Source organism: Salvelinus alpinus, chromosome 16 (genome assembly GCF_045679555.1).
Source record: "Salvelinus alpinus chromosome 16, SLU_Salpinus.1, whole genome shotgun sequence".
NCBI classification, from domain to species: domain Eukaryota; kingdom Metazoa; phylum Chordata; class Actinopteri; order Salmoniformes; family Salmonidae; genus Salvelinus; species Salvelinus alpinus.
In genome coordinates, this window is record NC_092101.1 from 45,858,699 (window position 1) to 45,882,944 (window position 24,246).

Consider the following 24,246-nt stretch of genomic DNA (forward strand, 5'->3'; position numbering starts at 1 on the left):
CTTGTGTTCTAGAACGTCCTCCAGAAATCTGGAACCCCCTCCACAGTAATCTAGAACACTGCAGTGAGGATTCCAATCTCTGGCCCACAGATGGCCTGCTGTTACTGTGTACGTGCAGCAGTACAAGTGGACACCAGATGATATCATAACATCGCTCATCCTTACAGCTATAGAACTTCTGATACTTTATCATAATCATATAGACTTTTCTAGTTTATTTATCTATAAAATCCCTTCACAACAATAACATTTAGGAAGCGGTTGCTGTATGTTTCAGCTGTTTGATTCATCAGTCTTTGGTTTCATCTGTGTCCTCGTCTGATATACATTTGATTTGTTTTCATTTTTATAGATTAATGCTCGAGTCCTTAATTGAAACAATAACAAAGCAGGGCACCCCGCCTCTCTTTTGGTAAAAAGTTGAGGGATGAAAAATATATACAGTACCAGTATAAAGTTGACACACCTACTCATTCAGGATTTTTCTTTATTATTGACCATTTTCTACAATGTAGATTACCTCATGAAGCTGGTTGAGAGAATGACAAGAGTGTGCAAAGCTGTCATCAAGTCAAAGGCTGGCTACTTTGAAGAATCTCAAATATAAAATATATTTTGATTTGTTGAACACTTTTTTGGTTACTACAAGATTCCATATGTGTTATTTCATAGTTTTGATGTCTTCACTATTATTCTACAATATAGAAAATATTTTTAAAAATAAGAAAAACCCTTGATGTAGTAGGTGTGTCCAAACGTTTGACTGGTACTGTCATTTGAAAATATCAATAATTTCAACCCAGTTTAACCTGATTGAGATTCACGGCCATAAATACTATCTTCTGTCCAGTTCATCATTTTACACACGTCTCTTTTGAAGTGTTGTTCTGCAAAAACAAACAAACAAACAAACAAATAAACAAAGCCCTATAAACCAGAGACAGCAGTGTAGAGAGAGATGCTGTGGACCTGGTGTCCTTGCTGTGGACCTGGTGTCCTTGCCGTGGACCTGGTGTCCTTGCCGTGGACCTGGTGTCCTTGCCGTGGACCTGGTGTCCCTTGCCGTGGACCTGGTGTCCCTTGCCGTGGACCTGGTGTCCCTTGCCGTGGACCTGGTGTCCCTTGCCGTGGACCTGGTGTCCTTGCCGTGGACCTGGTGGTGTCCTTGCCGTGGACCTGGTGGTGTCCTTGCCGTGGACCTGGTGGTGTCCTTGCCGTGGACCTGGTGGTGTCCTTGCCGTGGACCTGGTGGTGTCCCTTGCCGTGGACCTGGTGGTGTCCCTTGCCGTGGACCTGGTGTCCCTTGCCGTGGACCTGGTGTCCGTGCCGTGGACCTGGTGTCCTTGCCGTGGACCTGGTGTCCTTGCCGTGGACCTGGTGTCCTTGCCGTGGACCTGGTGTCCCTTGCCGTGGACCTGGTGTCCATGCCGTGGACCTGGTGTCCTTGCCGTGGACCTGGTGTCCTTGCCGTGGACCTGGTGTCCCTTGCCGTGGACCTGGTGTCCATGCCGTGGACCTGGTGTCCTTGCTGTGGGCCCGGTGTCCATGGTCCTTGCTATTGTTGAGCCATGTCTAATTACTGGACACAATAACTGGGGGTAATTAAATGCAGAAAACACATTTCAGTTGAATGCATTCAGTTGTACAACTGACTAGGTATCCCCCTTTCCCTAATTCGATAGTGGAGGGGGTAGAAGGGGGGGTTAAGTGGGGCTTTGGCTAGGTGCTGATTTGGGTTGAGATAAGTGTGTCTTTGCCTTGGTGATGATGTGTGCTAATTGGGGCAGGCTAAGGGAGCAGCTAGCTACCATGCGGTGGTTAAAACCTGCAGTGTCATTTCTCATTAGCAGGATTATAACGAGTCGGTCAGGGCTACAGGAGAGAAGAGGAGAGCCTTGCACTAGGTAGTTAGTTAGCCTAGCGCTCCACTGAGAGATATACCCAATCCCTGACAAGATACAGGCAGACTGCTAATTGTACCCACAGAGGGCTGGGTCGACACAGCTCTAAAATCAACGTTTTTATCTATTTAACCCTTATTCCACCAGAGGCCATATGCATCAAGCATCTCAGAGGATCTGATTCAGGATCGGATTCAGGATCACTTTTGCCTTTTTAGATCACAATAATCTTTCAGATCATAGAACACTTCCTGGTTTACAGAAACGACCCAGGTCTGTTCAGGTCTCCCAGCACCTCCTGGGTTGAGCTGGTGTGTTCATATCAGCTAGTTTATGACCCAGGATCAGTTCTTATCCTGTGCCTGTGATGTTTTTAGGACTTTATTGAATAAATTAATACAGTGTATTTACATTCTTTTAGTTTTTTTGGGGTTGTTAAATCCCTGTAGTTGTTTTATCTGAGAAATGCTGGTCTTTTTGCTCAACGTTTATAGCTCAGAGGTCTGTCTCTGTGTGTGTGGGGGGGACGTGTAATGTCTGGCCTTATAATGAACATATTTATGGGAAGTGTTTTATAAACTCCATGTGACAGGAAATGAAGGTTCCTGGTGCATCAGACACCAGACCTGCAACCCAAATGGCACCCTATTCCCTAAATAGTGCACTACTTTAGACCAGGACCCTGGTTAGTAGTTCAGTACTAAGGGATTAGGGTGCCATTTGGGATGCTGAAAAGGCCTCACCATGCAGTCTCCCAGCCAAACCAACCCTTAGCAGGCAGCAAACTGCCCTAATCCCCACAACCTGCTCCACATTACCCCTCCTCTCATCATGAGACATGTCTGTAACAGGTAGCATTAAACACACTTGCCCAGTCGGGTGTGTTCTTTCCCCTGTTGTTCAGCCTCGCGCCATACCCCCCCCCCCCTCCCTCTCTCTCTCTCTCTCTCTCTCTCTCTCTCTCTCTCTCTCTCCCTCCTCCCATCCCACTCTCTCTCCCTCCTCCCATCCCACTCTCTCTCCCTCCTCCCATCCCACTCTCTCTCCCTCCTCCCCTCCCTCTCTCTCTTCCTCCTCCCCTCCCTCTCTATTTCCCTCCCCTTCCCTCTCTCTCTCCCTCTCCCTCACCCCTCTCCATTTCCCTCCTCCCTCTCTCTCTCTCTCCCTCTCTCCCTCCCCCTCGCTCTCTCTCCCTCTCTCCCTCCCCCTCGCTCTCTCTCCCTCCTTCCCTCCCTCCCCTCCCTCTCTCCCTCCTTCTCCCCCCCTCTCTATTTCCCTCCCTCCCCCTCTCTCTCACTCCCCCTCTCCCTCACCCCTCTCTGCCTGCCTCCTCTCTTCCTCACCCCTCTTTCTTTCCCTCCCCCCTCCCCCTCTCTCCCGCTCCCTATCTGCCTCCACCTTCTCTCCCTCAAAGCTCTCTTTCCCTCACCCCTCTCTCTCTCCCTCCTCCCACCCTCTCTCTCCCTCCCCCCTCCCTCCCCCCTCTCTTCCTCACCCCTCTTTCTTTCCCTCACCCCTCTCTCCCTCCCCCATCTGCCTCCACCTTCTCTCCCCCTTCCCTCTCTTTCCCTCCCCCTTCCCTCTCTCTTCCTCCCCCTTCCCTCTCTCTTTCCTCCCCCATCCCTCTCTCTTTCCTCCCCCTTCCCTCTCTCTTTCCTCCCCCCTCCCTCTCTCTTCCTCCCCAGCCCTCTCTCTTCCCCCCCCTCTTTCCTTCCTTCCCCCTTCCCCTCTCTCTCTCCTTCCTTCCCCCTCCCTCTCTCTCTCTCTCCCTCCCTCCCTCTCTCTCACCCTCCCTCCCTCCTCCCCTCCCTCTCTCCTTCACCCCTCTCTTCCTCCCCCCTCCCCCCTCTCTGCCTCCACCTTCTTTCCCTCACCCCTCTCTCTTTCTTTTCCCTCTCTCGTTCCCTTCCCTATCTCTCTCCCTCCTCCCTCCCTCCCTTTCTTTCCCTCCCTCCCTCTCTACCTCCAGTCTGTAATGCTGTGTTGTAATTTATGTTGCAGTTTATTGACGGCCGTCTGGCCAAGCTGAACGCGGGAAGAGGCTTCACTGACCTGTTCGAGGAGGAGATCACTGAGGGAGGTTTCTGTGGAAGTGAGTGGCACTACACTACACTACACTACACCACTACATTACACCACTACACTACACCACTACATTACACCACTACATTACACCACTACGCTACACCACTACATTACACCACTACACTACACCACTACATTACACCACTACACTACACCACTACATTACACCACTACACTACACCACTACATTACACCACTACATTACACCACTACATTACACCACTACACTACACCACTACGCTACACCACTACATTACACCACTACATTACACCACTACATTACACCACTACATTACACCACTATGCTACACCACTACACTACACCACTACACTACACCACTACATTACACCACTACACTACACCACTACGCTACACCACTACGCTACACCACTACGCTACACCACTACATTACACCACTACACTACACCACTACGCTACACCACTACGCTACACCACTACACTACACCACTACGCTACACCACTACACTACACCACTACACTACACCACTACACTACACCACTACACTACACCACTACGCTACACCACTACGCTACACCACTACATTACACCACTACACTACACCACTACACTACACCACTACGCTACACCACTACGCTACACCACTACACTACACCACTACACTACACCACTACACTACACCACTACATTACACCACTACGCTACACCGCTACGCTACACCACTACACTACACCACTACGCTACACCACTACACTACACCACTACACTACACCACTACGCTACACCACTACATTACACCACTACACTACACCACTACATTACACCACTACACTACACCACTACACTACACCACTACACTACACCACTACGCTACACCACTACGCTACACCACTACATTACACCACTACACTACACCACTACACTACACCACTACACTACACCACTACGCTACACCACTACGCTACACCACTACACTACACCACTACATTACACCACTACACTACACCACTACACTACACCACTACGCTACACCACTACATTACACCACTACACTACACCACTACATTACGCTATTACGTGACCGAATACAAACAGTGTAGCTATTCTCTCCGCAAGGCAATCAAACAGGCTAAGTCCCAGTACAGAGACAAAATCGAGTCGCAATTCAACAGCTCAGACACAAGAGGTATGTGGCAGGGTCTACAGTCAATCACGGATTACAAAAAGAAAACCAGCGCCGTCGCGGACCAGGATGTCTTGCTCCCAGACAGGCTAAACAACTTTTTTGCCCGCTTTGAGGACAATACAGTGCCACTGACACGGCCCCCTACCAAAACCTGCGGGCTCTCCTTCACTGCAGCCGAGGTGAGTAAAACATTTAAACGTGTTAACCCTCGCAAGGCTGCAGGCCCAGACGGCATTCCCAGCCGCGTCCTCAGAGCATGCGCAGACCAGCTGGCTGGTGTGTTTACGGACATATTCAATCAATCCTTATCCCAGTCTGCTGTTCCCACATGCTTCAAGAGGGCCACCATTGTTCCTGTTCCCAAGAAAGCTAAGGTAACTGAGCTAAACGACTACCGCCCCGTAGCACTCACTTCCGTCATCATGAAGTGCTTTGAGAGACTAGTCAAGGACCATATCACTTCCACCCTACCGGACACCCTAGACCCACTCCAATTTGCTTACCGACCCAATAGGTCCACAGACGACGCAATCGCAACCACACTGCACACTGCCCTAACCCATCTGGACAAGAGGAATACCCATGTGAGAATGCTGTTCATCGATTACAGCTTACACCATAGTACCCTCCAAACTCGTCATCAAGCTCGAGACCCTGGGTCTCGACCCCGCCCTGTGCAACTGGGTCCTGGACTTCCTGACGGGCCGCCCCCAGGTGGTGAGGGTAGGTAACAACATCTCCACCCCGCTGATCCTCAACACTGGGGCCCCACAAGGGTGCGTTCTGAGCCCTCTCCTGTACTCCCTGTTCACCCACGACTGCGTGGCCATGCACGCCTCCAACTCAATCATCAAGTTTGCGGATGACACTACAGTGGTAGGCTTGATTACCAACAACGACGAGACGGCCTACAGGGAGGAGGTGAGGGCCCTCGGAGTGTGGTGTCAGGAAAATAACCTCACACTCAACGTCAACAAAACAAAGGAGATGATTGTGGACTTCAGGAAACAGCAGAGGGAGCACCCCCCTATCCACATCGACGGGTCAGTAGTGGAGAAGGTGGAAAGTTTTAAGTTCCTCGGTGTACACATCACGGACAAACTGAATTGGTCCACCCACACAGACAGCGTTGTGAAGAAGGCGCACCAGCGCCTCTTCAACCTCAGGAGGCTGAAGAAATTCGGCTTGTCACCAAAAGCACTCACAAACTTCTACAGATGCACAATCGAGAGCATCCTGTCGGGCTGTATCACCGCCTGGTACGGCAACTGCTCCGCCCACAACCGTAAGGCTCTCCAGAGGGTAGTGAGGTCTGCAGAACGCATCACCGGGGGCAAACTACCTGCCCTCCAGGACACCTACACCACCCGATGTCACAGGAAGGCCATAAAGATCATCAAGGACAACAACCACCCAAGCCACTGCCTGTTCACCCCGCTATCATCCAGAAGGCGAGGTCAGTACAGGTGCATCAAAGCAGGGACCGAGAGACTGAAAAACAGCTTCTATCTCAAGGCCATCAGACTGTTAAACAGCCACCACTAACATTTAGCGGCCGCTGCCAACATACTGACTCAACTCCAGCCACTTTAAAAATGGGAATTGATGGAAATTATGTAAAAATGTACCACTAGCCACTTTAAACAATGCCACTTAATATAATGTTTACATACCCTACATTACCCATCTCATATGTATATACTGTACTCTATATCATCTACTGCATCTTGCCATCTTTATGTAATACATGTACCACTAGCCACTTTAAACTATGCCACTTTATGTTTACATACCCTACAGTACTCATCTCATATGTATATACCGTACTCTATACCATCTACTGCATCTGCCATGCCGTTCTGTACCACCACTCATTCATATATCTTTATGTACATATTCTTTATCCCTTTACACTTGTGTGTGTGTGTAAGGTAGTAGTTGTGGAATTGTTAGGTTAGATTACTTGTTGGTTATTACTGCATTGTCGGAACTAGAAGCACAAGCATTTCGCTACACTCGCATTAACATCTGCTAACCATGTGTATGTGACTAATAAAATTTGATTTGATTTGATTTGATTACACCACTACACCACTACGCTACACCACTACGCTACACCACTACACTACACCACTACGCTACACCACTACATTACACCACTACATTACACCACTACATTACACCACTACACTACACCACTACACTACACCACTACATTACACCACTACACTACACCCCTACGCTACACCACTACGCTACACCACTACACTACACCACTGCACCCCTACACTACACCAGTCCAATAAAATTCAAGTTATCAGTGTGTCTCATCACAATCACTTTCACGTCTCCGTGCCTTTGATGTCTTGCAGGTAATTCCAAGTCTTATCAACAGTGGGTGCACACCGTCAAGGTATACAAAGAGGATATGCAATTAAAATGAATTGAGTGTATTTTATATTTTAGTTTAATCTATCTCTCTGTTTAGTAAAAAAGGCAAACTGAAGATGCTAAGAATGTGTTTTCTGTGTGAGAGATTTGATACATAGAGAAAACTCACTGTCCGTACACACGGCTTATGTTTGTATGGAAATTCCAGATGTCTGTTGGATGGAAATCCTGTGTGTGTGTGTGTGTGTGTGTGTGTGTGTGTGTGTGTGTGTGTGTGTGTGTGTGTGTGTGTGTGTGTGTGTGTGTGTGTGTGTGTGTGTGTGTGTGTGTGTGTGTGTGTGTGTGTGTGTGTGTGTGTGTGTGTGTGTGTGTGTGTGTGCGCCTGTGCCTGTGCCTGTGCGTGCGGTAAATGACAATTATGTGTTGTGTGTGTTGCAGAGAGGCGGAGCGCTGATCAACACTGCGGTGACTAAGGCAAGTCCAGCTGTGAAGACGGCCTATAGAAGGCTGGATCTATCATACAGTCCCTGTCAGACCTCGTCTAATACGTCTGATATGTTCAAATACTGGAGCTGCTCTTGATTTAGTTTGGAACCGCTGGAATAGTCCCAAAAGTGCAAATTCCAAGGCAAATCAAGCACACCTTAAATACTTTCATATGGGACAGATATAACATGTATTTGTCTCATGTCTGGTCCTAACCCTAAGACGTGTATTAAGTCATACAGGTTCTCACTCTGCATATCTGAAAGGTAGAGTCCTGGGATGCTGGTAGCTGGGAGATTCTGAAAGGTAGAGTCCTGGGATGCTGTTAGCTGTTAGATTCTGAAAGGTAGAGTCCTGGGATGCTGCTAGCTGGTAGATTCTGAAAGGTAGAGTCCTGGGATGCTGCTAGCTGGTAGATTCTGAAAGGTAGAGTCCTGGGATGCTGCTAGCTGGTAGATTCTGAAAGGTAGAGTCCTGGGATGCTGGTAGATTCTGAAAGGTAGAGTCCTGGGATGCTGGTAGCTGGGAGATTCTGAAAGGTAGAGTCCTGGGATGCTGGTAGCTGGTAGATTCTGAAAGGTAGAGTCCTGGGATGCTGTTAGCTGGTAGATTCTGAAAGGTAGAGTCCTGGGATGCTGGTAGCTGGTAGATTCTGGAAGGTAGAGTACTGGGATGCTGTTAGCTGGTAGATTCTGAAATGTAGAGTCATGGGATGCTGGTAGCTGGTAGATTCTGAAAGGTAGAGTCTTGGGATGCTGGTAGCTGGTAGATTCTGAAAGGTAGAGTCTTGGGATGCTGGTAGCTGGTAGATTCTGAAAGGTAGAGTCCTGGGATGCTGGTAGATTCTGAAAGGTAGAGTCCTGGGATGCTGGTAGCTGGTAGATTCTGAAAGGTAGAGTCCTGGGATGCTGGTAGCTGGTAGATTCTGAAAGGTAGAGTCCTGGGATGCTGGTAGCTGGTAGATTCTGAAATGTAGAGTACTGGGATGCTGGTAGATTCTGAAAGGTAGAGTCCTGGGATGCTGGTAGCTGGTAGATTCTGAAAGGTAGAGTCCTGGGATGCTGGTAGCTGGGAGATTCTGAAAGGTAGAGTCCTGGGATGCTGGTAGCTGGGAGATTCTGAAAGGTAGAGTCCTGGGATGCTGGTAGCTGGGAGATTCTGAAAGGTAGAGTCCTGGGATGCTGGTAGCTGGTAGATTCTGAAAGGTAGAGTCCTGGGATGCTGGTATATTCTGAAAGGTAGAGTCCTGGGATGCTGGTAGCTGGTAGATTCTGAAAGGTAGAGTCCTGGGATGCTGGTAGCTGGGAGATTCTGAAAGGTAGAGTCCTGGGATGCTGGTAGCTGGGAGATTCTGAAAGGTAGAGTCCTGGGATGCTGGTAGCTGGGAGATTCTGAAAGGTAGAGTCCTGGGATGCTGGTAGCTGGTAGATTCTGAAAGGTAGAGTCCTGGGATGCTGGTAGCTGGTAGATTCTGAAAGGTAGAGTCCTGGGATGCTGGTAGCTGGGAGATTCTGAAAGGTAGAGTCCTGGGATGCTGGTAGCTGGTAGATTCTGAAAGGTAGAGTACTGGGATGCTGGTAGATTCTGAAAGGTAGAGTCCTGGGATGCTGGTAGCTGGTAGATTCTGAAAGGTAGAGTCCTGGGATGCTGGTAGCTGGGAGATTCTGAAAGGTAGGGTCCTGGGATGCTGGTAGCTGGTAGATTCTGAAAGGTAGAGTACTGGGATGCTGGTAGCTGGTAGATTCTGAAAGGTAGAGTACTGGGATGCTGGTAGCTGGTAGATTCTGAAAGGTAGAGTCCTGGGATGCTGGTAGATGTCATTGTTCTACTAGGACTGTTCTAGTATTGTTGGATGTACAGAACCAGTCAAACGTTTGGACACACCTACTCATTCCAGGGATTTTTTTTTATTTTCACAATTCTCTACATTGTAGAATAATAGTGAAGACATCAACACTATGAAATAACACATATGGAATCATGTAGTAACCAAAAAAGTGAAACAAATCTAAATATATTTGAGATTCTTCAAAGTAGCCACCCTTTGCCTTGATGACAGGTTTTCACGCTCTTGGCATTCTCTCAACCAGCTTCATGAGGTAGTCACCTGGCATGCATTTCAATTAACATCTGTGCCTTGTTAAAAGTTAAATTGTGGAATTTCTTTCCTTCTTACAGAAGATAGCCATATTTGGTAAAAGACCAAGTCCATATTATAGCAAGAACCGCTTTATTAAGCAAAGAGAAACAACAGTCCATCATTACTTTAAGACATGTAGGTCAGTCAATCCAGAAAATGTCAGGAACTTAGAAATATTCTTAAAGTGCAGTTGCAAAAACCATCAAGCGCTGTGATGAAACTGTCTCTCATGAGGACCGCCACAGGAAAGGAAGACTCCTGTTCAGAAGTCTTATGGCTTGGGGGTAAAAACTGTTGAGAAGCCTTTTTGTCCTAGACTTGGCACTCCGGTACCGCTTGCCATGCGGTAGTAGAGAGAACAGTCTATGACTGGAGTGGCTGGGGTCTTTGACAATTTTTAGGACCTTCCTCTGACACCACCTGGTGTAGAGGTCCTGGATGGCAGGCAGCTTTGCCCCAGTGATGTATTGGGCCGTACGCACTACCCTCTGAAGTGCCTTGCGGTCAGATGCCGAGCAATTGCCGTACCAGGCAGTGATGCAACCGGTCAGGATGCTCTCGATGTTGCAGCTGTAGAACCTTTTGAGGATCTCAGGACCCATGCCAAATCTTTTTAGTTTCCTGAGGGGGAATAGGCTTTGTCGTGCTCTCTTCACAACTGTCTTGGTGTGTTTGGACCATTCTAGTTTGTTGTTGATGTGGACACCAAGGAATTTGAAGCTCTCAACCTGCTCCACTACAGCCCCGTCGATGAGAATGGGGACGTGCTCGGTCCTCCTTTTCCTGTAGTCCACAATCATCTCCTTAGTCTTGGTTACGTTGAGGGATAGGTTGTTATTCTGGCACCACCCGGCCAGCCTTCTGACCTCCTCCCTATAGGCTGTCTCGTCGTTGTCGGTGATCAAGCCTACCACTGTTGTGTCGTCTGCAAACTTAATGATGGTGTTGGACTCGTGCCTGGCCATGCAGTCGTGGGTGAACAGGGAGTACAGTAGGGGACTGAGCACGCACCCCTGGGGAGCTCCAGTGTTGAGGATCAAGTGTGGCAGATGTGTTGCTACCTACCCTCACCACCTGGGGGTGACCCGTCAGGAAGTCCAGGATGCAGTTGCAGAGGGAGGTGTGTTGTCCCAGGTTCCTTAGCTTAGTGATGAGCTTTGAGGGTACTATGGTGTTGAACGCTGAGCTGTAGTCAATGAATAACATTCTCACATAGGTGTTCCTTTTGTCCAGATGGGAAAGGGCAGTGTGGAGTGCAATAGAGATTGCATCATCTATGGATCTGTTTGGGCGGTATGCAAATTGGAGTGGGTTCTAGGGTTTCTGGGATAATGGTCTTGATGTGAGCCATTACCAGCCTTTCAAAGCACTTCATGGCTACAGATGTGAGTGCTACGGGTCTGTAGTCATTTAGGCAGGTTGCCTTTGTGTTCTTGGGCACAGGGACTATGGTGGTCTGCTTGAAGCATGTTGGTATTACAGACTCAATCAGAGATATGTTGAAAATGTCAGTGAAGACACCTGCCAGTTGGTCAGCACATGCCCGGAGCACACGTCCTGGTAGACCGTCTGGCCCCGCAACCTTGTGTATGTTGACCTGTTTAAACGTCTTACTCACGTCGGCTACGGAGAGCATGATCACCCAGTCGTCCGGAACAGCTGATGCTCTCATGCATGCCTCAGTGTTGCTTGCCTCGAAGCGAGCATAGAAGTGATTTAGCTCGTCTGGTAGGCTTGTGTCACTGGGCAGCTCGCGGCTGTGCTTCCCTTTGTAATCTGTAATAGTTTGCAGGCCCTGCCACATTAGATGAGTGTCGGAGCCGGTGTAGTATGATTCAATCTTAGCCGTGTATTGACGCTTTGCCTGTTTGATGGTTCGTCGCAGGGCATAGCGGGATTTCTTGTAAGCTTCCGGGTTAGAGTCCCGCACCTTGAAAGCGGCAGCTCTACCCTTTAGCTCAGTACGAATGTTGCCTGTAATCCATGGCTTCTGGTTGGGGTATGTACGTACAGTCACTGTGGGGACGACGTCCTCAATTCAGTTATTGATAAAGCCAGTGACTGATGTGGTGTACTCCTCAATGTCATCAGAAGAATCCCGGAACATGTTCCATCTGTGATAGCGAAACAGTTCTGTAGTTTAGTATCTGCTTCATCTGACCATTTTTTTAAAGACCGAGTCACTGGTGCTTCCTGCTTTAATTTTTGCTTGTAAGCAGGAATCAGGAGGATAGAGTTGTGGTCGGATTTACCAAATGGAGGGCGAGGGAGAGCTTTGTACGCGTCTCTGTGTGTGGAGTACAGGTGATCTAGAATTTTTTTCCCTCTGGTTGCACATTTGACATGTTGATAGAGATTTGGGAGAAACTGATTTAAGTTTCCCTGCATTAAAATCTCTGGCCACTAGGAGCGCCTCCTCTGGGTGAGTGGTTTCCTGTTTACTTATTTCCTTATACAGCTGACTGAGTGCGGTCTTAGTGCCAGCATCTGTCTGTGGTGGTAAATAAACTGCCACGAAAAGTATAGCTGAAAACTCTCTAGGCAAGTAGTGTGGCCTGCAATTTATCACAATATACTCTACTTCAGGTGAGCAAAATCTAGAGACTTCCTTAGATTTCGTGCACCAGCTGTTGTTTACAAATATGCACAGACCGCCCCCCTCGTCTTACCGGAGTGTGCTGTTCTATCTTGCCGGTGCAGCGTATATCCCGCTAGCTGAATATCCATGTCGTCATTCAGCCACGATTCCGTGAAACATAGGATATTACAGTTTTTGATGTCTCGTTAGTAGGATATTCGTGATCGTACCTGGTCTAGTTTATTGTCCAATGATTGCACGTTGGTGAGTAATATTGACGGTAACGGCAGCTTTCCTACTCGCCTTCTGCGGGTCCTGACGAGGCATCCGGCTCTACTTCCTCTGCGTCGCTTCCTTATGCGAACAATTGAGATGTCAGCCCTGCCGGGTGTTTGGAGAATATCTTGTGGGTCCTGCTTGTTGTTGTTGAAAAAGTATTTGTCTAATCCGAGGTGAGGGATCGCTGTCCTGATATCCAGAAGCTCTTTTCTGCCGTAAGATACGGTTGCAGAAACATTATGTACAAAATAATTTACAAATATCGCAAAAAATAACACATAATAGCACAATTGGTTAAGAGACCGTAAAACGGCATCCATCTCCTCCGGCGCCACTCAAATATATGTTCATTTTTAAAATAATTTTTGGTTACTACATGATTCCATATGTGTTATTTTATAGTTTTGATGTCTTCACTATTATTCTACAATGTAGAAAATAGTAAACATTTGATTGGTACTGTATATGTGTGTGCGTGTGTTTGTTTGTGTGTGTGTGTGTGTGTGTGTGTGTGTGTGTGTGTGTGTGTGTGTGTGTGTGTGTGTGTGTGTGTGTGTGTGTGTGTGTGTGTGTGTGTGTGTGTGTGTGTGTGTGTGTGTGTGTGTGTGTGTGTGTGCGCGCCGGTAAATGACAATTATGTGTTGTGTGTGTTGCAGAGAGGCGGAGCGCTGATCAACACTGCGGTGACTAAGGCAAGTCCAGCTGTGAAGACGGCCTATAGAAGGCTGGATCTATCATACAGTCCCTGTCAGACCTCGTCTAATACGTCTGATATGTTCAAATACTGGAGCTGCTCTTGATTTAGTTTGGAACCGCTGGAATAGTCCCAAAAGTGCAAATTCCAAGGCAAATCAAGCACACCTTAAATACTTTAATATTTTTATTATTTTTATTTTATTTAACTAGGTACGTCAGTAAAGAACAAATTCTTATTTAACAATGACGGTCTGCCCCGTCTAAACCTTCCCTAACCCAGACGACGCTGTGCCAATTGTGTGCCGCCCTATAGGACTCCCCATCACGGCCGTTTGTGATACAGCCCGGGATTGAACCAGGATCTATAGTGACTGCCTTAGACAACTGCGCCACTCGGGAGCCCATAATTGGACAGACATGTATTTGGCCCATTTCGGGTCCTAACCCTAAGATGTGTATTAAGTCATACAGGTTCTCATTTGAATATCTGAAAGGTAGAGTACTGGGATGGTGTTAGCTGGTAGATTGTGTGTATTTGTGCTTGTGATGCCCTTTCCTTAGTGCAGTGTTGTATAGTTGACTTTCATGTCCAGCCTAGAATGCTTTGATGTCCAGTTGGGTAGGCTTTCATGATGGGTAGGCTTTCATGATGGGTAGGCTTTCATGATGGGTAGGCTTTCATGATGGGTAGGCTTTCATGATGGGTAGGCTTTCATGATGGGTAGGCTTTCATGATGGGTAGGCTTTCTTGTCCAGCTGGGTAGGCTTTCATGTCCAGCTGGGTAGGCTTTCATGATGGGTAGGCTTTCATGTCCAGTTGGGAAGACTTTCGTGTCCAGCTGAGAAGACTTTTGTGTCCAGCTGAGAAGACTTTTGTGTCCAGCTGAGAAGACTTTTGTGTCCAGCTGAGAAGACTTTCGTGTCCAGCTGAGAAGACTTTCGTGTCCAGCTGAGAAGACTTTCGTGTCCAGCTGAGAAGACTTTCGTGTCCAGCTTCAGTCTTTTGTCTTTTGCCCAGGGAATGTTATGCCAGACCAGTGTCGAATATTAATGGAGCCTGTGTTTATTGCTAATGCCTGTTTTTCTCCTACAGGCCAAGAGTCATGCCAAGAGGGGCATTCGCAGGCTCAAACAAAGGGTGAGCTATGTGAATTCACACCTCTCCAGGGCTTACATACACACATTTAAAATTCAAATCAAACTTTATTTGTCACAAGTGTAGGCTTTACCGTGAAATGCTTACTTACAAGCCCTTAACCAACAGTGCAGTTCAAGATGCGTGCATGTCACAAATGTGGACATGCACGCTCACACACGCGTGCACACACACACACACACACACACACACACACACACACACACACACACACACACACACACACACACGGTTGGTTATGGAGTTTGTGCTCACTCAGAGATGAGTTTTGTTCAGGAGTGTACATGTTTACCCAGCGTCCCTCTGGCTATAGCCTGTCATGTCATCCAGCCACAGCCCTAACCCATATTTCATCAATGAGCCGCTGATTCCTTCAAAGCTAATGTTATAAGATGAATGTCTCCATAAGCCTGATGGCTTTGGTTTGAACTGAGTGTCAGAGAGAGGCTGAGGAGAGGGGAGCTGGATGGCCAACAGGTTCTCTCCAGGCTGTATGTTTCTGTGTACACATTAGGTTAAAAATGAAACAGATTTGACCTGAACACACTCAAAATACACATGTATTACTGACTGTTATAGGATCTTTTACATACAATGTGACACACTCACTTGAATAATTTATCTATCTCGCTCTCTCTCTCTTTCTTTCTTTCTCTCCCTGTTTCTCTCTCTCTCCCCCTTCTCTCTTTCTTTCTCTCCGTCTTTCTCTCTCTCTCAGGAAGAGGAGGAGGGTAGGCCGATCTGTTCAGGGTCTCCCACCAGCACCAAGAGTCTTTCGCCACGGAGAATGGAGAAGAAGAGACAGGTTGGTCTCACACACACACACACACACACACACACACACACACACACACACACACACACACACACACACACACACACACTAACACACACACACTAACACACACACACTAACACACACACACTAACACACACACACTAACACACACACACTAACACACACACACTAACACACACACACTAACACACACACACTAACACACACACACTAACACACACTAACACACACACACTAACACACACTAACACACACAACAGAGCCTTCAGAAACTATTCACACCCCTTGACTTTTTCCACATTTTGTTGTTATAGTCTGAATTCAAAATGGATTAAATGTATATTTTTTTGTCACAGGCCTACAGGCATACAATACCCCATCATGTCAAAATGGACATGTTTTTTTGAAATTTTTACTAATTAATCAAAAATGAAAAGATGAAATGTCTTGAGTCAATAAGTATTCAAACCCTTTGTTGTGGCAAGACTAAAAAAGTTAACGAGTAAACATGTGCGTAACAAGTCACATAATAAGTTGCATGGACTCTATGTGTAATAATAGTGTTTAACATGATTTTTTTGAATGACGACCTCATCTCTGAACCTCACACATACAATGATCTGTAAGGTCCCTCAGTTGAGCAGATTCAACCACAAAGACCAGGGAGGCTTTCCAATGCCTCGCAAAGAAGGACACCTATTGGTAGATGGATGGTGTATCAATACACCCAGTCACTACAGAGATTTCACCATGAGGCCAATGGTGACTTTAAAACAGTTAGAGTTTAATGGCTGTGATAGGAGAAAACTGAGGAGGGATCAACAACATTGTAGTTACTCCACAATACTAACCTAAATTAGAGTGAAAAGAAGGAAGCCTGTACAGACAAAAATATTCCAAAACATGCATCCTGTTTGCCACAAGGCTTTAAAGTAATACTGCAAAAAATGTAGCAAAGCGATTAACACTTTGTATTGAGGACAAGAAGTTATGTTTGGGGAAAATCCAATACAACATCACTGAGTACCACTCTTCATATTTTCAAGCATGGTGGTGGCTGCATCATGTTATGGGTATTGTTAAGGACTGAGGAGTTTTTCACAATAAAAAAAAGAATAGTGTGCAAATGTTGTACAATCCAGGTGTGGAAAGCTCTTAGAGACTTACCCTGAAAGACTCACAGCTGTAATCTCTGGCAAAGGTGCTTCTACAAAGTATTGACTCAGGGGCGTGAATTCTTATGTAAAGGAGATATTTCTATATTTCACTTTCAATAAATGTGTCTAAGAACATGTTTTCACTTTGTCTTTATGGGGTATTGTATCGACATGGGGGAAAGAAAAACATATGTGGAATATGTATGAATACTTTCTGAAGGAACTGTATGTCTCCGTTACCCTCCATCCCTCTCTCTGTCCTCTACCTCTTCCCATCCCTCCCTCTCTCTGTCCTCTACCTCTTCCCATCCCTCTCTCTCCCTCTGTCCTCTACCTCTTCCCATCCCTCTCTCTCTCTGTCCTCTACCTCTTCCCATCCCTCTCTCTCCCTCTGTCCTCTACCTCTTCCCATCCCTCTCTCTCTCTGTCCTCTACCTCTTCCCATCCCTCCCTCTCTCTGTCCTCTACCTCTTCCCATCCCTCTCTCTCTCTGTCCTCTACCTCTTCCCATCCCTCTCTCTCTCTGTCCTCTACCTCTTCCCATCCCTCTCTCTCTCTGTCCTCTACCTCTTCCCATCCCTCTCTGTCCTCTACCTCTTCCCATCCCTCTCTGTCCTCTCTCTCTCTGTCCTCTACCTCTTCCCATCCCTCTCTCTCTCTGTCCTCTACCTCTTCCCATCCCTCTCTCTCTCTGTCCTCTACCTCTTCCCATCCCTCTCTGTCCTCTACCTCTTCCCATCCCTCTCTCTCTCTCTGTCCTCTTCCCATCCCTCTCTCTCTCTGTCCTCTACCTCTTCCCATCCCTCTCTCTCTCTGTCCTCTACCTCTTCCCATCCCTCTCTCTCTCTGTCCTCTACCTCTTCCCATCCCTCTCTCTCTGTCCTCTACCTCTTCCCATCCCTCTCTCTCTCTCTTTCCATCTCCCTCCCTCTCTCTCTGTCCACTACCTCTTACCATCCCATCCCTCTCTCTCTCTCTCTCTGTCCTCTACCTCTTCCCATCCCTCTCTCTCTCTTCCCATCTCACTCCCTCCCTCTCTCTCTGTCTACTACCTCTTACCATCCCATCCCTCTCTCTCTCTCTCTCTCTGTCCTCTACCTCTTCCCATCCCTCTCTCTCTCTCTGTCCTCTACCTCTTCCCATCCCTCTCTCTCTCTAACCATCTCACTCCCTCCCTCTCTCTCTCTCTTTCCATCTCCCTCTGTCCGCTACCTCTTACCATCCCTCCCTCCCTCCCTCTCTCTCTGTCCTCTACCTCTTCCCATCCCTCCCTCTCTCTCATTCCATCTCCCTCCTCATCTAGCTCCACCTCTCTCTTTCTCTGTCCTCTACCTCTTCCCCTGGTCTCCTCTCTACATCCTTCTTCCTTTTCGTAGTTTGTCAATGTGCCAGATCATCAGTAGTGATTTTCTAGTGTGTAACATCAGCAGTAGTAGCAGTCTATACAACGCTTGTTAGTTTGCTCTGTATCTCCGTGTACAGTATGGACAGACATTCACCACAACAGCTCCTCTGCTAGTCAGCACTTACTCAGGAGAATCTCCTTGTGGCATCATTAAAAAACTGCCATGTTTTCTATTATGTGCAAGCTGGCACATCCAAGTCCATGCCCCCCCCCCCCCCCCACCCACCTCTCTCTTGGTCTCTCTCTCATTCTGTCTCTCAATTCAAATCAAAGGGCTGTCTCTGTCTCTCTCTCTCTCTCTCTCTCTCAATTCAATTCAAGGGTATCTCTCTCTCTGTCTCGCTCTCTCTGTCTCGCTCTCTCTGTCTCGCTCTCTCTGTCTCGCTCTCTCTGTCTCGCTCTCTCTGTCTCGCTCTCTCTGTCTCGCTCTCTCTGTCTCGCTCTCAATTCAATTCAATTCAATTCAATTGACTTTATTGACATGGCAAGTTATTATTACTTACATTGTCAAAGTATACATATCGAAAAATTTTAATAAAATATATATGTATATACAGTGGGGAGAACAAGTATTTGATACACTGCCGATTTTGCAGGTTTTCCTACTTACAAAGCATGTAGAGGTCTGTCATTTTTATCATAGGTACACTTCAACTGTGAGAGACGGAATCTAAAACAAAAATCCAGAAAATCACATTGTATGATTTTTATGTAATTAATTTGCATTTTATTGCATGACATAAGTATTTGATCACCTACCAACCAGTAAGAATTCCGGCTCTCACAGACCTGTTAGTTTTTCTTTAAGAAGCCCTCCTGTTCTCCACTCATTACCTGTATTAACTGCACCTGTTTGAACTCGTTACCTGTATAAAAGACACCTGTCCACACACTCAATCAAACAGACTCCAACCTCTCCACAATGGCCAAGACCAGAGAGCTGTGTAAGGACATCAGGGATAAATTGTAGACCTGTACAAGGCTGGGATGGGCTACAGGACAATAGCCAAGCAGCTTGGTGAGAAGGCAACAACTGTTGGCACAATTATTAGAAAATGGAAGAAGTTCAAGATGACGGTCAATCACCCTCGGTCTGGGGCTCCATGCAAGATCTCACCTCGTGGGGCATCAATGATCATGAGGAATGTGAGGGATCAGCCCAGAACTACACGGCAGGACCTGGTCAATGACCTGAAGAGAGCTGGGACCACAGTCTCAAAGAAAACCATTAGTAACACACTACGCCGTCATGGATTAAAATCCTGCAGCGCACGCAAGGTCCCCCTGCTCAAGCCAGCGCATGTCCAGGCCCGTCTGAAGTTTGCCAATGACCATCTGGATGATCCAGAGGAGGAATGGGAGAAGGTCATGTGGTCTGATGAGACAAAAATAGAGCTTTTTGCTCTAAACTCCACTCGCCGTGTTTGGAGGAATAGAAGGATGAGTACAACCCCAAGAACACCATCCCAACCGTGAAGCATGGAGGTGGAAACATCATTCTTTGGGGATGCTTTTCTGCAAAGGGGACAGGACGACTGCACCGTATTGAGGGGAGGATGGATGGGGCCATGTATCGCGAGATCTTGACCAACAACCTCCTTCCCTCAGTAAGAGCATTGAAGATGGGTCGTGGCTGGGTCTTCCAGCATGACAACGACCCGAAACACACAGCCAGGGCAACTAAGGAGTGGCTCCGTAAGAAGCATCTCAAGGTCCTGGAGTGGCCTAGCCAGTCTCCAGACCTGAACCCAATAGAAAATCTTTGGAGGGAGCCGAAAGTCCGTATTGCCCAGCGACAGCCCCGAAACCTGAAGGATCTGGAGAAGGTCTGTATGGAGGAGTGGGCCAAAATCCCTGCTGCAGTGTGTGCAAACCTGGTCAAGAACTACAGGAAACGTATGATCTCTGTAATTGCAAACTAAGGTTTCTGTACCAAATATTCAGTTCTGCTTTTCTGATGTATCAAATACTTATGTCATGCAATAAAATGCAAATTAATTAATTAAAAATCATACAATGTGATTTTCTGGATTTTTGTTTTAGATTCCTTCTCTCACAGTTGAAGTGTACCTATGATAAAAATTACAGACCTCTACATGCTTTGTAAGTAGGAAAACCTGCAAAATTGTCAGTGTATCAAATACTTGTTCTCCCCACTGTATATACACAAAATATATATATATTTATATATAAATAAATGGTGGGACTAACAGCAATAATAATAGTAGTAGTGGACATGGGATTACCATTAATAACAGCTACAACAACAATATTAATCAGAACAACAATACATTAAAGCAACAGTAGTAGACCAGTGTCAACATGACTGAGAAGACACATGACCTGGTACGAAAGACAAAACTAAGCTAAATGGGGTCTCGCTCTCTCTGTCTCGCTCTCTCTGTCTCGCTCTCTCTGTCTCGCTCTCTCTGTCTCGCTCTTTCTGTCTCGCTCTCTCTGTCTCGCTCTCTCTGTCTCGCTCTCTCTGTCTCGCTCTCTCTGTCTCGCTCTCTCTCTCTGTCTCGCTCTCTCTCTCTGTCTCGCTCTCTCTGTCTCGCTCTCTCTCTCTCTCTCTCTCTCTCTCTCTCTCTCTGTCTCTCTCTCTCTGTCTCTCTCTCTCTGTCTCGCTGTCTCTCCTCTCTCTCGCTGTCTCTCTCTCCCTTTCTCTTTCTACAAAGCTCCTGCTAGATGTAGTTTGCATGGTGATTGCTTGGTTGTCGGCGCAATATGTGATAGTGGGTCCTTTATGTCCCACCTATACACACACAAATGCATGCACATACACAGACAAACACACACAGCACATGTTTTACTGTCCTTGTGTGGACCTAAAAATTCCATTCAAAATTCTAAACCTAACCCTAAACCCCTAACCCTAAACCCCTAACCTTAATTATTTGTTTTACTATTCTTTTGGGGACTTTTGGGGATTTCCAATACCAAAAAGGATAGTAATACAAGACCCCACACACACACACACACACACACACACACACACACACTCCTTGCTCTGAGCTCTGTCACAGTAACGGGACCCCAGGGACTGCTGGTGCAGGCACACACAGGATGGCATGTCCCAGAGCACTGGTTTCTCTGTGGTGTGTGTGTGTGTGTGTGTGTGTGTGTGTGTGTGTGTGTGTGTGAGGCAGGTCTTCAGATCAATTGTTCAATCAAACTCATACCCCAGACCCAACCCTCATCCCCTGTAACCTTCAATGTAGACAGATGGAGCCCCATTGGCTATCTCTCTTTTCCTGTGACCTGCATCTAACCCAGATCCATACTCGAGCCTGCTGCCCTGTACCCAACCTATACATTCATCCCTAACAATATACAATACCTTTACCTCAACACCAAACCCCATCTCTACCCTATCCCCTGTACCCAACCCATACATTCATCCCCAACAATATACAATACCTTTACCTCAACACCAAACCCCATCTCTACCCTATCCCCTGTACCCAACCCATACATTCATCCCCAACAATATACAATACCTTTACCTCAACACCAAACCCCATCTCTACCCTATCCCCTGTACCCAACCCATACATTCATCCCCAACAATATACAATACCTTTACCTCAACACCAAACCCCATCTCTACCCTATCCCCTGTACCCAACCCATACATTCATCCCCAACAATATACAATACCTTTACCTCAACACCAAACCCCATCTCTACCCCCCTGTACCTGGCCCAATGGAGCCCCTTGGCCAGGGCTACCACTCCTCTTCTCTCCTCCTCCATTTAAAAAATAAAATAAAAATAATTTTAAATTATATACCTCTTTCCTCCCTAATTTCGTGGTTTCCAAATGGTAGTTACAGTCTTGTCTCATCGCTGCAACTTCCATACGGATTCGGGAGAGGCGAAGGTCGAGAGCCATGCGTTCTCCGAAACAGGATCGAACCAGGATCTCTAGCAGAACAGCTTAGCACTGCGATGCAGAGCCTTAGACCACTGTGCCACTCGGGAGGCCTTTCTCCTCTTCTCTCCTCTCTCCCACTTTGCATATTAACGAGACAGAACAGACCATTCATCTGCTGTATAATTCATACATACTTTGCACACACCTTGCGTCAGGGACCCAATACACACACACACACACACACCACACACACCACACACACACACACCACACACCACCTACACACACACACACACACACACACACACACACACACACACACACACACACACACACACACACACACACACACACACACACACACACACACACACACACACCACCTACACACACACACCACACACCACCTACACACACACACACACACACACCTCTCATGGTCAGCTCTCTGAGTGATACAAACATCTGAACCTCTCATACCTTTCATCACCATGCTGTTTAACAACATTCTTCATTTCTGTCCTCTAATTCATTACTGATCTGGTTCATCGTGTAACTAGTATACCTGTAGTATAACTGTAGTGTAACCAGTATAAATGTAGTATAACTAGTATAACTGTAGTGTAACCAGTATAAATGTAGTATAACTAGTATAACTGTAGTATAACTGTAGTGTAACTGTAGTGTAACTGTAGTATAACTGTAGTGTAACTAGTGTAACTGTAGTATAACTAGTATAACTGTAGTTTAACTGTAGTTTAACTAGTCTAACTGTAGTGTAACTGTAGTGTAACTGTAGTGTAACTAGTATAACTGTAGTATAACTGTAGTGTGACTAGTATAACTGTGGTGTAACTAGTATAACTGTGGTGTAACTGGTGTAACTAGTATAACTAGTATAACTGTAGTGTAACTAGTATAACTGTAGTATAACTGTAGTGTGACTAGTATAACTGTAGTATAACTGTAGTGTAACTGTAGTATAACTGTAGTATAACTGTAGTGTAACTGTAGTGTGACTAGTATAACTGTAGTATAACTGTAGTGTGACTAGTATAACTGTAGTGTAACTGTAGTATAACTGTACTGTAACTAGTATAACTAGTATAACTGTAGTATAACTAGTATAACTGTAGTATAACTAGTATAACTGTAGTATAACTGTACTGTAACTAGTATAACTGTAGTGTAACTGTACTGTAACTAGTATAACTGTAGTGTAACTGTAGTATAACTGTAGTATAACTAGTATAACTGTAGTGTAACTAGTGTAACTGTAGTGTAACTGTAGTGTAACTGTAGTATAACTAGTATAACTGTACTGTAACTGTAGTATAACTAGTATAACTAGTATAACTAGTATAACTGTAGTGTAACTGTAGTATAACTAATATAACTGTAGTATAACTGTACTGTAACTAGTATAACTGTAGTATAACTAGTATAACTGTAGTATAACTAGTATAACTGTAGTGTAACTCTAGTATAACTAGTATAACTGTACTATAACTAGTATAACTAGTATAACTGTACTATAACTAGTATAACTGTAGTATAACTAGTATAACTGTAGTGTAACTGTAGTATAACTACTATAACTAGTATAACTGTAGTATAACTAGTATAACTGTAGTATAACTGTAGTATAACTAGTATAACTGTAGTGTAACTGTAGTGTAACTAGTGTAACTGTAGTGTAACTAGTATAACTGTAGTGTAACTAGTGTAACTGTAGTGTAACTAGTGTAACTGTAGTGTAACTAGTGTAACTGTAGTGTAACTGTAGTGTAACTGTAGTGTAACTAGTATAACTGTAGTATAACTGTAGTATAACTGTACTGTAACTAGTATAACTGTAGTGTAACTGTAGTGTAACTGTAGTATAACTGTAGTATAACTGTAGTATAACTAGTATAACTGTAGTGTAACTGTAGTGTAACTGTAGTGTAACTGTAGTATAACTAGTATAACTGTACTGTAACTGTAGTATAACTAGTATAACTAGTATAACTAGTATAACTGTAGTGTAACTGTAGTATAACTAATATAACTGTAGTATAACTGTACTGTAACTAGTATAACTGTAGTATAACTAGTATAACTGTACTATAACTAGTATAACTGTAGTA

At 45.9% G+C, this 24,246-nt stretch overlaps 1 protein-coding gene across 2 annotated transcripts in view; it reads left to right on the forward strand.

Moving 5' to 3' along the window:
• LOC139541585 (DENN domain-containing protein 1B-like) overlaps nt 1-24,246 on the forward strand; it is a 217,083-nt gene that overhangs the window by 156,659 nt on the left and 36,178 nt on the right. Inside the window, exons 16-20 of one of the 2 annotated variants that reach the window (XM_071346391.1) lie at nt 3,903-3,993; nt 7,526-7,566; nt 7,983-8,018; nt 14,817-14,861; nt 15,598-15,684. In XM_071346391.1, the coding sequence (XP_071202492.1) occupies nt 3,903-3,993; nt 7,526-7,566; nt 7,983-8,018; nt 14,817-14,861; nt 15,598-15,684 (300 nt within the window). Of the gene's footprint in view, nt 1-3,902; nt 3,994-7,525; nt 7,567-7,982; nt 8,531-14,816; nt 14,862-15,597; nt 15,685-24,246 lie in introns of those variants that run through there. The other variant, XM_071346390.1, reaches the window with a different exon arrangement.